This window comes from Drosophila willistoni, chromosome 3R (genome assembly GCF_018902025.1).
Source record: "Drosophila willistoni isolate 14030-0811.24 chromosome 3R, UCI_dwil_1.1, whole genome shotgun sequence".
Lineage (NCBI taxonomy): Eukaryota > Metazoa > Arthropoda > Insecta > Diptera > Drosophilidae > Drosophila > Drosophila willistoni.
The window spans coordinates 24,146,738-24,159,348 of record NC_061086.1 but is presented as its reverse complement, the minus strand read 5'-3'; the positions used below and the strand labels follow the sequence as shown (position 1 = coordinate 24,159,348).

At 40.2% G+C, this 12,611-nt stretch overlaps 7 protein-coding genes across 7 annotated transcripts; 5 read left to right on the top strand and 2 right to left on the bottom strand.

Moving 5' to 3' along the window:
• The first annotated feature begins 10 nt into the window (after window positions 1-10).
• Window positions 11-1,751, top strand: LOC6646947 (transcription factor Ouib). Its single transcript, XM_002070022.4, has 4 exons — window positions 11-270; window positions 331-1,178; window positions 1,249-1,359; window positions 1,544-1,751. The coding sequence occupies exons 1-4, from the start codon at window positions 133-135 to the stop codon at window positions 1,662-1,664; spliced, it is 1,218 nt and encodes a 405-aa protein (XP_002070058.2). The 5' UTR covers window positions 11-132; the 3' UTR covers window positions 1,665-1,751.
• A 92-nt stretch (window positions 1,752-1,843) lies between these two features.
• Window positions 1,844-5,174, bottom strand: LOC6646948 (zinc finger protein 420). The gene is made up of 5 exons (XM_023178335.2): window positions 4,937-5,174; window positions 4,398-4,867; window positions 3,441-4,341; window positions 2,755-3,363; window positions 1,844-2,693 (listed from the first exon to the last, which is right to left on the bottom strand). The coding sequence occupies exons 1-5, from the start codon at window positions 5,069-5,071 to the stop codon at window positions 1,893-1,895; spliced, it is 2,916 nt and encodes a 971-aa protein (XP_023034103.1). The 5' UTR covers window positions 5,072-5,174; the 3' UTR covers window positions 1,844-1,892.
• A 260-nt stretch (window positions 5,175-5,434) lies between these two features.
• On the top strand, window positions 5,435-6,563 carry LOC6646949 (splicing factor, proline- and glutamine-rich). Its single transcript, XM_002070024.4, has 2 exons — window positions 5,435-5,657; window positions 5,720-6,563. Exons 1-2 carry the CDS (start codon window positions 5,654-5,656, stop codon window positions 6,346-6,348), a joined length of 633 nt encoding a protein of 210 aa, XP_002070060.3. The 5' UTR covers window positions 5,435-5,653; the 3' UTR covers window positions 6,349-6,563.
• A 156-nt stretch (window positions 6,564-6,719) lies between these two features.
• LOC6646950 (DNA-directed RNA polymerases I, II, and III subunit RPABC2) lies at window positions 6,720-7,357 on the top strand. The gene is made up of 2 exons (XM_002070025.4): window positions 6,720-6,852; window positions 6,914-7,357. Exons 1-2 carry the CDS (start codon window positions 6,824-6,826, stop codon window positions 7,281-7,283), a joined length of 399 nt encoding a protein of 132 aa, XP_002070061.1. The 5' UTR covers window positions 6,720-6,823; the 3' UTR covers window positions 7,284-7,357.
• Window positions 7,306-9,384, bottom strand: LOC6646951 (protein downstream neighbor of son homolog). The gene is made up of 3 exons (XM_002070026.4): window positions 9,170-9,384; window positions 8,948-9,105; window positions 7,306-8,878 (listed from the first exon to the last, which is right to left on the bottom strand). Exons 1-3 carry the CDS (start codon window positions 9,215-9,217, stop codon window positions 7,387-7,389), a joined length of 1,698 nt encoding a protein of 565 aa, XP_002070062.1. The 5' UTR covers window positions 9,218-9,384; the 3' UTR covers window positions 7,306-7,386.
• Window positions 9,385-9,462: 78 nt separating this feature from the next.
• On the top strand, window positions 9,463-10,769 carry LOC6646952 (zinc finger protein 665). The gene is made up of 3 exons (XM_002070027.3): window positions 9,463-10,285; window positions 10,343-10,450; window positions 10,504-10,769. Exons 1-3 carry the CDS (start codon window positions 9,501-9,503, stop codon window positions 10,631-10,633), a joined length of 1,023 nt encoding a protein of 340 aa, XP_002070063.1. The 5' UTR covers window positions 9,463-9,500; the 3' UTR covers window positions 10,634-10,769.
• A 160-nt stretch (window positions 10,770-10,929) lies between these two features.
• LOC6647073 lies at window positions 10,930-12,073 on the top strand. The gene is made up of 2 exons (XM_002070028.4): window positions 10,930-11,022; window positions 11,091-12,073. Exons 1-2 carry the CDS (start codon window positions 11,004-11,006, stop codon window positions 11,897-11,899), a joined length of 828 nt encoding a protein of 275 aa, XP_002070064.1. The 5' UTR covers window positions 10,930-11,003; the 3' UTR covers window positions 11,900-12,073.
• The last annotated feature ends 538 nt before the right edge of the window (window positions 12,074-12,611 follow it).

Sequence of the window (12,611 nt, the reverse complement as noted above, 5' to 3'; positions counted from 1 at the left end):
TTCGAGTTGTGTCCTACAATTATCGATAAATCCAACAGTATCCAGATTTTGGCAACCCTGGCAGTGTTGGGTCAAAAAAGGGAAAAATTAATAAGACGCTGAATTTGTTTTGTTTACATATATTAATGAAAAATGCCGGAATATGTGCTGTGCAGAATTTGCCTTACAGAAGATATCAACTCGGATACAATGACTCCGCTATTTGATGATCAGGACGATGGGCAGTGTTGTGAGCTTCGCCGTAAAATTGAGGAAGTGAGCAGCATAAAGGTAAGTAAATAGAAAGTGGAAATTGAAATAGCTACTAATCTCTACAATCACTGTCTGCAGTTGGCTCCATTGGATATTCCGAGTATGCTATGTTACAGCTGTGTGGACCGTCTGACCCATGCTTTTAAGTTTCGTGAACTTTGCCAGGCTAGCGAACGGACCTTTGCCAGCAACGTTGTAAAGTCTGAAATGAAATTGGAGCCCACAGATGAGCATACCATCGGTCATCACCATCAAATTGAATACATCTACGAGACAACCAATGAATATATTGAAACTGATGGAGACATTGAATTTCTTGAAGAGCCTTTGGATGAGATGGTGGGAACAGAGGGGGCTACAGCTACTGGAGAGGAATCCGAAATTGAGCATGTTATTGGCGATACTCTGGCCGAAGATGAAGGTCTAGCTGATCATGATGAAGATGAAAATACGGAAGAAGATGAAGATAAGAATGAAGAAGATGAAAATGAGTTGCTTGTTATGGCCCATGGCAGTGACAGTGACTATGATCCCGATGACAATTTACGCAAGTCTAGGTTACGAGTACGCAGGCCCAAACGTCTAATTTCTAAAAGGGGACGAGGCAGACCCCGTAGCTGTCACGCCCCTCATGAAAAGTCATCACTTGCTGGTAGCGCTGTTGCTGGCAAAGTCCCTGAAGAAACCTCTACAAACATAATGTGCGAAATATGCGGAAATATTTACTCCAGGCGGGCTGCTTTAAATATTCATATGCGTCGCCATCTTGCCGAAAAGCCATTTGAATGCGAAATTTGTAGCAAAACATTTGCCGGACCATCAGAGCTAAATCGTCATATACGCGTTCACACAGGCGAAAAGCCATTTACCTGTAAATACTGTTCCCGATCCTTTGCTGATCGCAGCTCCAATATACGTCACGAGAGGTAAACCACTTTTAATTAGGCGCTCTATCCCTAAAATCTTTAAACTTCCATGAACTCTTGTTTTTTGCAGAACTCATACAAATGAGAGACCGTTCACGTGCTCAACATGCGGCAAATCATTTTCCTATTCAAACGTCCTCAAGAATCATATGCTGACCCACACAGGAGAAAAACCTTTCTTGTATGTACAAAAGTTATTTTCAGTTAAAGTAATTTTATATAAATCGTTCGTGGGAAATCTGATCATGTAACTGTTTAAACTTTGTGAATGAATTGGTTAATTATTTTGTATTGTTCTACAGCTGTTTTTGTATTATGTGTTTATTGAATTTAAATTCAATGTTATTTTTTTTTATTCTGTGTAGATGTATACCGTGCAATAAAACCTTTTCCCGCAAACATCAGCTTGAGCAGCATGTTGGCACCATGACGCACCAGCAAACAGTGAGATCCCATCAGAGCAACCCCACAGAGATGTTATACTAGTCAACAGAATCAGCATCAAATTAAACCCCTAAGGTACATCAAAATATTATGTTGTAAATAAAAATTAAGATATTGTACAAATCGTCAGATGAGTTTACAAGAAACATGCAAACATGTCTGTACTCCCCCAAAGCTGTTGAAGCTCCCTTTTAAGTGACAAAAAGTACTTGTTTTTATGATTTCTGGAAAATTGAATTACGAAAACGCTAATCGTATATTTTATTGAAACTAATTTCGTGTCAATGACATCGACGCCCCCTCAACCTCGTCAAAATGCCGTCGCATCATTCGGTGCTTTTCTAGTGTGCTGCTTTGGATGAACCTCTCTCCGCATGTGCCGCAAATAAAGGGGCACTCTCCAGTATGCTGTTGGAGGTGTAACTTTAGATCCTTTGCCTGCCGATAACTTTTTTCACAATAGGTACAGGCATGCGGTTTCAATCCACTGTGTGTTAGCATATGTCTCTTCAATTTGTCCGAGCGAGCAAAGTCCTTGCCACATACCGTGCAATGGTATGGTTTTTCACCTGTATGCATTCTCCGATGTGCCGTCATTTCAGAGTGTCGGGGGAAGGCCATTTCACAAAAATCGCATTTAAAGGGTTTCTCTCCGGTATGTCGTCGCATATGGGTAACTAGACAGGCGGCTGTTTTTGTCTCACGTCCGCACAGTGAGCAAAGAAATCTTTTTTCCGCCTCCTTTCGCTTCCGATCGCCATTTACGTGCACATCACGGATGTGATTGTTTAGACGGGACTTCATTTGATAGGTTCTATCACAGTGTGGACATTGAAGTAGCTGGACATCTATTTGCGTCTGCGGTTGTTTCTCCGTCGCAATTGTTTTTGTCGGGAGGATGTCATTGCTGATTAAAAGCTGCTGCTCAGCCGTAGATGAAGTCTGGCCATGTTGCAAACGGAGATGCTGCTCAAGGTTCTCTGGCCACATAAATTTATAACTGCACTGTCCACATGAAAATTTTTTATCCAAGCTACCGCACTGTCGCGATCGATGATGCTCCATAATGCTCTACAAGAGAGGTAAGGAAAGGATTAAGGATTCTATTAATATATATTTAGTCTTGTTTCACCTTGGAAACACACTTAAAGATGCACATTTCGCACTCGTAGGGCATCTTGTCGAAGCGATGCATTGCCCTTTGGTGCTGAATCATTTCGTATTTGCGTCGACATTGTATACTGCACAGCTCACACATATAGCCAACATTGTGTCCAGCACCTACTGCCGGCATTAACATATCGTCCTCTGTTTCCGAATCACTTAACTGCAGCTCGAATCCTGATTCATTGGTTATGGAATAGTTAAGGGGTGAATTGATATTTGGCTGTTCTGATGCCGACGACGACATCGTTAGCTTCAGCCCCAGTTCCAGTTGGATGTGGGCCCGTAGTTCATGTAGACGTTTAAACTGAGAGTTGCATAACTTACAGCTAATCCGTTTAATGCCGTTGGGCTTTGAGGTGGCTTGTATTAAAGTCTCTGCTAACGGTATGTCCTGCTCTTTAAATCCATGTCGTTTTAAATGCTTAACTAGATAATCACGACGGTAGAATTTGCGACTACACCACTGGCAGGGCAGCAACTTTGACTCGTCGGCATGGACGCTGAGTAAATGGACCGTGAGAGACTTCTTTTTGTCAAATACCCGCTTACAGTCGGGGCACTCAAAAGTTTGATTCTAAAATTGGGATAATGAATGTTAACTTATATACATATGTACATATATAATATAAACGTATAACTAATTATAATTACCGTAATTCGATGCTCCCGAATGTGACTCCTGAAATTATGTTTCCATCGAAATCGCAACGGACATTTGTAGCACAAAAATCGTTTCTGGGCATTACGGCACTGTGACTCATTATGGTGTCGCAGTAGTTGAAGACTAACAAATCTGGCCTGACAACGACCACAGACATGGGGAGCCTCCAACCAGGGATGAATTTGACGCTGGTGATCGTAGAGCTGATACTTTCGCGCGTATCTTTGCGGGCACAGCTCACAAGTGTATTCCAGATATTGTGATTCTTGCTCTGCCTCTGCCTCACCTTCGCTATCGGTTTCTGAACTGTCCAAATCGATTTCATAACCAGATTGATTGGTAATTGAATAGAAGCGCTGAAAATGGCCAGCCATTAAGTCCTGACGTATGAGTTGCTTTAGCTGCTCTTCTCCAATATTTTTTGAGTCCGGATAAAAGAAATCGGCTAGAGACTCTACATTGGGCCGTTTGGCCAGAGTAGTAATTTCTGGATGATTCTCTAAATGGCGGCGTAAGTCCAATATTTTGTTATATTGACTCTGACAGAGCATGCATTCGATAAGTTTATAACCATGGGGTTTGCAAAGATTGACATCAATCGATTTGGCTTTCTTGTGCTCGCTAAGATGCGATGACCTCTTTGATTCACTATGAACTTTAAGATGAGACTCCAAATTTTCTTGACGGTTAAATTTGCGAATGCAAAGAGAGCAAGAAAAGAGGCCAGATGATTGATGGATCCTAGACTTATGCTTCTTTAAGGACTCGCCTCGTATGAAACTTTTCGGACATTCACTACATTCAAATGGTCGTCGTCTTGTCAACTTGAGAGTATTACGCTTCTTTTTCCATTTTAAAACCCGTTGTTGCAGAGGAATATTATCAAGGGAGCTGAAAAGGAAGCACATATTATACATTTATCTTAATATGGGAATTCAGAAACTAACTCTTCATCGTCATCGTCGTCGGAGTCGTCGAACCCATCATCGTTACAATTAGCGTTAACTAATTCATCCTCCTCCTCTTCTACGTTGGGATGTTGTATGTCATTTTCCTTTTTCACTGCCGTCGGATCCAACATCGTTAAGGGATCAATTAGTCTCTTGGTATCCCCATCAGCATCACCACCAATAGCATCAGACTCTTCTAGATTGGGCAATTCAGTACAGGTTATCTTCCCAGTCTCTCCGTTTTCCCTATCACTCTCATCCCCTTCAGTTTCCATTTTAACCTCCACATGCTGTTCGGCACATAGCTCCATTGGCGACTCCTGCAAGCAATCTTGAAGCTGCCGCATCAGCAAAAAGTTTGCGGACAAAGCTTGTTTCATATAATCATAGGAAGTCGTTAATCTCTTTAAACAAGATTGGCACAACGATTGCGGCAACTTCTGGTCACTGGACATATGGAGCTTTAGCTAATTTAGAATGAGTTGAAAATGATTGCATATAACAAAATTTTCTATGATGATAGTAACAATATTTACATCAATATTTATTAATTCACCGAGGATTTCGGACAGCAACTTTTCCGGATATTCTTTGCTAGGCGTGTCTAGATTATACAGCTTGTCCGTGTCTTTAGCACTGTCGCAGGTACGACAGACAATCGGCAGCTTCATTATTATTGTTCTTGGCTTGAGCCAATTGAACTATGAAGTTTTACACAAAAAACAAAAAAAAAAAACAAGATAGACAACGAAAATGGACAGTGTGACCAATTTTTCTTGACAGTGTTGTCTAACTGCTACAGACCCAATGGTTAATCTAACGGTTAGAAGGATTTTAATGTCTCCCTGAATTCGAATCATAGTTTTATAAAACAAAGTAAAATTTAAAAAAAATTTTTAAATTTAGTTTTTAACACATCCTGGTTAATAAATGGCTAAATATGGAAAACATAAGGGCTGTCGTGGCAGTTCTAATTTTTGTTGCTGCTTTCAATCTCGAAAACCAAATGCGAGCAGCCGACAAAATTTAAACTTACAGTTGTACTATAACCCATCGCTTTTATCGTCCAATAGTTTTATTCTGTTTAGGTAAAACACTATCCAATAAAAATAAAAAGTGCTTCCTAATGTAAAAATTGTCAAAATCAAAATACATTTCCACAACAGTCGAAATTCTCTTCATTACTTTTTTAACTCCGATCCGCCTTAGTCTCTGTCTAAACAATATTTGTGTGTACATTTGCCGCGTACAAAATGAGTGAGTATACTTGTATTGAAATTTTCTTAAACTTTTGGTCATAATATACAATTTTGTCGAAGGTTCGCCGTGTGGCAAGTGCAACATATGCCCTTGTGGTACTAATGGTTCTTGTGGTAAAAAAGGAGGAACACCTCCGCCAGAACCAATGCAGCAGCAGCAGCAGCAGCAGCAACAACAACCACCTGCATGTTCGAATGGTGATCATTGTGATTTTAGACCATCGATTAACCAATCTCAGGCTCCACAGCAGCAGGTGCCCTCTGGTGGTGGATGTCAGGTAAATGTCTATCAACCACCGCCACCAGTTCAGCAATATCAACCAACACAAAGGCCCAATGTGGAGTGCGCTTGCACACAAAATCGGCAACGGAGTCGCGGAACAGCAGTACAGGCGCCTCTAGCCGATAACTACACCTGTTCACGGCCGCCGCGTGTGGAAGCACCGCCACCAGAGACACGGTGTAATTGCCATGAAAAGCCACAAAAATTGGAGTGTCAATGTGCACCACCAGTAGCCCCACCAGTGGCACCACCTAATCGGTATGAAGCACAGCCTACTCATGCAAATGTAACGTGTGGCCAAGCGACATACACACAAGGACCCCCACCTTATGTCAGACGCACCAACGCCAGCCAATGTGGACACTGTCGCTCGCAAAAAAAAGGTAAAAAGTGCTCCATACAATGATTGTGACCGGTGGCAAGAGAAAATGCGGAACCAAATTAAACAGCGTAGTGTGCATAGATGTATAGATTCTTGGGAATTACCCATCTATTGTAATTTTTTTGACATCTAAATTCACAGTTGTTTAAACATGTTCTTTAAATCTGAAACATCCTTTTCTGGGCAAAAGCAATAAACCCTTTGTGATTGGGCAATTAAAAAGCCATTTCATCACAAAACACAGTGTTTTGATTCCCTAATCCCTGATTTAGTTATTTAGTTATTATCCCCTCGCTTTACTTAAATTGATCCGAACAATTCAAAAAAATTTCGTGGCACAAATTTAAAAACGACTATCGATTGTCCATTTCGATAGGCCAATTAATTATTACAACCCTGCAGACTCAAAAAGAAGAAGAAAACAAAGCGTGGTTAAACTGGGAAAAATTTCGAAACATTTTTTGTTTAATATTTAAAGTAAAAATTAATAACATTTGCCATGGATGAAGCTGACTTTGACAATGATGAGTAAGTTGCAAATTACGAAATTCCCAAACTCAACCCACTTACTATTATTTCTAATAAACAGCGTGGGCGGTGATGATTTTGATGATGTTGATGAAGACGTGGATGAGGACATCAATCAGGAGGAGGAGGTGGACAACATCGAAATCATAACACCCGGAGGAACTGCACCAGGCGGAGGGGTACCTAAATCGAAGCGGATTACGACAAAATACATGACAAAGTACGAGCGAGCCCGCGTTCTTGGTACTAGGGCTCTACAAATCGCGATGTGTGCACCAATAATGGTAGAATTGGATGGTGAAACAGATCCCTTGCAAATTGCAATGAAAGAACTAAAGCAAAAGAAAATTCCAATTATTATACGTAGGTTTTTGCCAGATCACTCCTATGAGGATTGGAGCATAGATGAACTGATTATGGTGGATAACTAGTAGAGAATGTAAACGCAAGAACTTAGCTATTTAAATTCATATTTTTATTAAAATTACAAATAAGGTGCCCAAAATTATGTTCTTCTCCTTAATGGGTCAAATATTAGCTCCAGGCAAATCCTTGATCCCGTTGATAGCACACACGTTCTAAGAGTCCCACTGCTTGGGAACCAGAGCGGCAAATAGATTTGACCACTGCCGGCAACAAACCGCATTCGGAAAGATTTTGCTGATTAAAGACAGCTTCTCCATTTGATTTATCCATTTCATCTGGTTTTTCTGGTGGTAATGTCGATTCCATTAACTTCTGGGTGGCTTTGGTAAAAGCAAAAGTATTGTTAGAACTGGCTAAAGTGCAACTAAACATTTCTCGCGTCTCCCTCAGTATGTCAAACACGCTTGGCAGGAATGTGGGAAGTAGAAGGCCCTTAATGTCAATACTAAAATAATCTACACCATCCAGCCGCACTTTTTTGGAGCTGGGAACTAAATGTTGCATAGTCGCCTTGGGAAAGGCTATTGGAGATAAGAGAGTAGGTGGTATTCCGGCTAAACGTCCCACTTGGGAGATTAGACTCTTGGAATTCAAAAGATAACTAAAAAATCCCTGACATTCCACGCCTTCCATAAAAATTATAGAATTATCACTAAAATCATCACGCATTTCAGTTGCCTGTACTTTCCGAGCATGCGACGATTGTATACGCCGAAGCTCATGCTCATCTACACCCAAGTTCTCCAACCATTCCTCGTCATCATCATTATCAAAATGTTTCTCTTGATCATCCACTTCAGCCTTTTCTCTGCGCTCTTCCTCATCAGCGTCCACATTCAATTTTAAAGGCAAAGAATATTCTATGCCTTCTTGACTCAATGCCAATCGCATGCCTCGCGTTGAGGGTGTAACTAGGGCATGACTCTCTGCTCTACCCCCTACACCAGCTGCACGGAATAACACAGTAAAGGTATTGGCACACAGGTAAAAATACGGACACTGTCGGGCCCTTAACAATTGGAAGAGTCCGCGAAAACTGAAATTCCATTCCTCAGACAAGGCTTTGCGTTCTCTCTCACCTAACTTTTGGGCCACATTTTCTTTGGCATTACGTGGATATAGTGTGACCCAAGGCATGTGTGGATGTTGCCAGTAGTAAGTACACTGATTGAATCTGGTGGCATCAGAAATGTCCAGTGTAGTCTCCTCTGTCTGCTGTGTATCTATACAACGAACAAAGCTCGTTAATCCACTGGCCATTTGAGATGTTTTCAGCTGAATAGATGGCAATTCGGTAGGGCAAAAGAAACGAACACGCGTCTTGAGGCACCAGTCCATGGGTAGATGCTTCGTATGCTTCTGTTGTGCCGCCAAAGCCATATCATCTTCTTCTTCGGCCAAAGCATTAGACTGCTTTAGCAGTTTAGCAAAGGCTATGGGATCAAACTTCTGTAGCACTAGTTTGGCAGGCGGTGGACGTGTCGGAGTCTCTTCCACAAAGCATAATAAAGAGGAGGCGGTGGTAGCAGACTCAGCCTTAGGCGTACCGTTTTCTTCATCCTCTGCATTGATCTTAATTTTCTTAGCTGCATCTGTAGCCCTGAAAATAAACAGTTCACGATATAAGTTTCTCTTTTCACCCTGCCTTCACTCACGTCAAGTCACTAACTTTGCAAACGGATTTTTCCGTTTTTGAGCCAATTTAGTTTCCCACAATTTGCTTTTGTCATTCTCATCTAATTCCAAGTACTTCTTTGTATTGTTGTTGTTTTTTACACGTGCTGCTAATTGTTTTTTCTTTTGTTTCAGACGTTCAAGCTTTATAAACTGCAAAAATATTAAATGTTAAATTAATGGCAAAGTAATTATTATTGTATTTAATTTTTCCCACATCATCTGGTCGGGTCCATTTCGAGGATATGGTGGGTTCACTTGACATTCTCCTGCAATATCTGTATAATCTTGAAGAGATTCGCACGGCACCCGCTACAGTCAGAATCAATTGCACTTGCCAATGCGGTGTTAAATGCAGGATAAAAAGTAAATGTAGTAGGATACTAAACAGATAGACGGATTCACTAAAATAGGAGAAGGATGACAAAATCCCGCGTTAAAATGTTTCAGTGTTGAAAAGTACCGATTCCCGCTATTTTGCGATAACAATTCCGGCTGATCAACTTTCCACATCTCTAAAATAGTTTACAAATTTCTGAGACATAAACATGAATTTGAACGAAGTCTGTCGTATATGCGCCAATCAAATCAGAGATAAAAAACGACAAAAGAATGTGTTTTGTCATAAACGTCTTTTAAAACAGCTTCAGCTAATCACGGGAGTCGTGCTAACAATGGAGGACGATGGTCTACCCAAATTCATATGTGAACGCTGTCAATCCGAATTGGATTTGGCTGTAAAATTTCGCGAGCGTTGCATATTTTCACAAAGATATCTGAAGGAAATGCTGGAAAAGGAGTATGAAACAGGAGAACCAGAGTTTGTAGAATTGGATGTTACTGATGCGCCAATGGTTGAATTAGATGATGAACAGCTGATGTTTGAGGAAGAGGGAGTGTTGATTGAAGTGGATCACAACTACGAGGACGAGGAGGGTCAAATTTTAATAGAAGATCGGTTGGAGAAAGAAGAGGAAGACGACGAAACTGATCCTGAAGCATCTGTAATGGCTGCGGCAGAAGCAGCATATGTAGCTGATCTTGAAGAACAACAGAATACAGGGGCGGCCAAAAGTCGGCAACAATTCTTTATTTGCGATGAATGTGGTCACTTGTCGGTAAATCTTAACTCCTATAGTGCGCATTTAAGGGCTCATGCGGATCGTCAAACAATGAAACGGTTTTATCCCTGCAACGAGTGTTCGAAAACATTCACAACCAAAGCCAAATTAAACAATCATCGACAACAGTCCCATAGCAACGTGCGCATTTTTAAGTGTTCCACCTGTGGAGAGACCTTTGCTGCCTATGGAGACAGGCAAAGACATGAAAAGTGAGTATTGCTAAATAAACCAAAAAATTTATTTAAAGTGTCCCTCTTCTTTAACAGAACTCATGCCAATGAACGACCATATCCATGTCTAGAATGTGATATGGTTTTCCTCAGCGTAAAGCAACTGAGACTCCATTCGGCTTGCCATGACTCACCGCCCTACAGGTCCTAAGGCTCTAAAAGTAAAGCTCCAGACAATAACTTACTGCTCTTTTCAGGTGCGTCCCATGTGGAAAGGAGTTCCCGATACGACTGCATTGGCATAGTCACAAAAAAAGTAGGGCCCATAGAGTCGTGGTAACAAAGGTCAATAGATACGCGGAAACGAGAAAACGAATTAAGTTTTAAGCTTATTAAACATATAAGTTTGCAGTGATCTTTATCTCGGTAGTTCGCAGAATGCGAAATTTGCAAATTGTGCCGATTCTATATAAATACAGATTATTGATAGGAATGAAATAAAGAAATTTAAAAAATTGGGAAATTTTAGTATTTTCGTTTTTGATTCAGATTTTTGCTCCAAATTGTACATCCAAATGAGCTTTTTGTACTGCATCTGCGCACTGTAAACCTGTAAAACAGTAAAACCTGTATTATCGAAGTTTTATCAGCAATGAAAAAAGTACAGAACAGTATTCAACTGGTAGTTACAACATTAATATACATACGCAAAACAGTTCGAAGCAGCTGCTGACGAAAAATCAATAAAATCTGCAATATGTTGGCCCAGTCACAAAGTAAGTTTAATTACTTTAAAATATTAATTCTTTAATTTAACTTTAATTCCTAATATACGATTTTATAGCTTTTGTGTTGAGAGTGCTGTTTAGAATGTTTTTGCTCTTGAGCGGAGGTTTCGTTCAAGTGCATTGCTACGAAACAAAGGATAATCCTCTTTCGGATGTTTTTCTATCCGAGTTACTAAATCGCATGGCAAAGGATATACAAGTGGGCTATTATGATGTAGACGATGGCAATATGGCTTCTCCTGTTATTGACAACGATAACGTGGACTTAGTGTCTCGCTCGGAATATGCCAGATTGTGTGGCAGTGATAGTAGAAACGCCGACTGCATGCTACAAGCGTTGGCTCCAAATCCTAATCCTTCTCTAAGAGACCAGGAATTCTTACAGCACAGCTCTCTGTGGGGTCATCAGTTTGTTTCAGGTGGCATGGGCGAGATGCCCAACCGTTATAACACAATTGTGAAAACAGACGCTAGTCTACCCGCTTACTGCAATCCACCAAATCCCTGTCCGGAGGGCTATGATGTTGAGACACAGGGTGCAAATTGCATTGTTGATTTCGAAAACACTGCAATCTTTAGTCGGCAGTTTCAGGCAGGACAGGAGTGCACCTGTGATAGTGAACATATGTTTGATTGCAGTCAAGATGGGGTTGAGTCCGTCAAAGATGAGGATGAACTGGTTGAGCAATTTCTTCGCCAGTTTGGTCACGAAAATTCCGTCAATTCAAATGGCAACAATTTGGTAAAGAAGGCCGGAGGTGTTTATGAAATGCCAGATCCACGGATAGAAGCCGTTATAAATCCATTCTTAGAGGGAGATCGCTTGCCCATTGCAGCCAAAAAAGGCAACATGCTTTTCCATTAAAAAAATCAGTTGCATCATCAGAAAAATGTTTTCGATGTTGAGTGTCTAATCAATATTATATTCATATTAACAGAAAAGAGTTATTTCTTCACGTTGCCACATGGACAGAGGCTAACCACAAGTCACTAAGAAGAAAAAAAACTATTACAACACAAAATAAATAAAGTTATCCACATTTAATTAATAATATTATATCTTAATTGTTGCTAAAATTGATTTGTCTTTTTGATGTTATGCTCAACGTTTTGGGGTTTTCAGTCTTATCTTTCGAGTGTTATGCCGCAAGTCGTATCAAAGGACTCATTTTATCAAGGTGGCGAACTTCAATATTTCAGTAAAAAATTCTCAAAAAAACATTTAAGTTTGCAAATCTGTAACATGGAAAATTTTCCAGCCATTTCCAAGAGTGATAAAATTGTTTTTTAAGCCGGGTTTTAATTTAAAAGATTTTTGTGTCAGAGATAATACACAATAAAGAAGAAACAGTAAGTCTCAAGTATATTTGTTATGTTAACTATGTAGTTTAAAGGATCGGATCAGTACGTTTTATTCGATATTTACAAAAACACTTTACTTTGACGGCGAAGAAAAAGTAGTTTTTATTCAAAGGCTTTTAAAAAAACACCAATTTGATTCAAAAACGTATACTAAGTTTCTTTGGCTGTAGTTTCGTCAGTTTTTGTGGTATTTACAAAAAAAATATTTGTTTGAT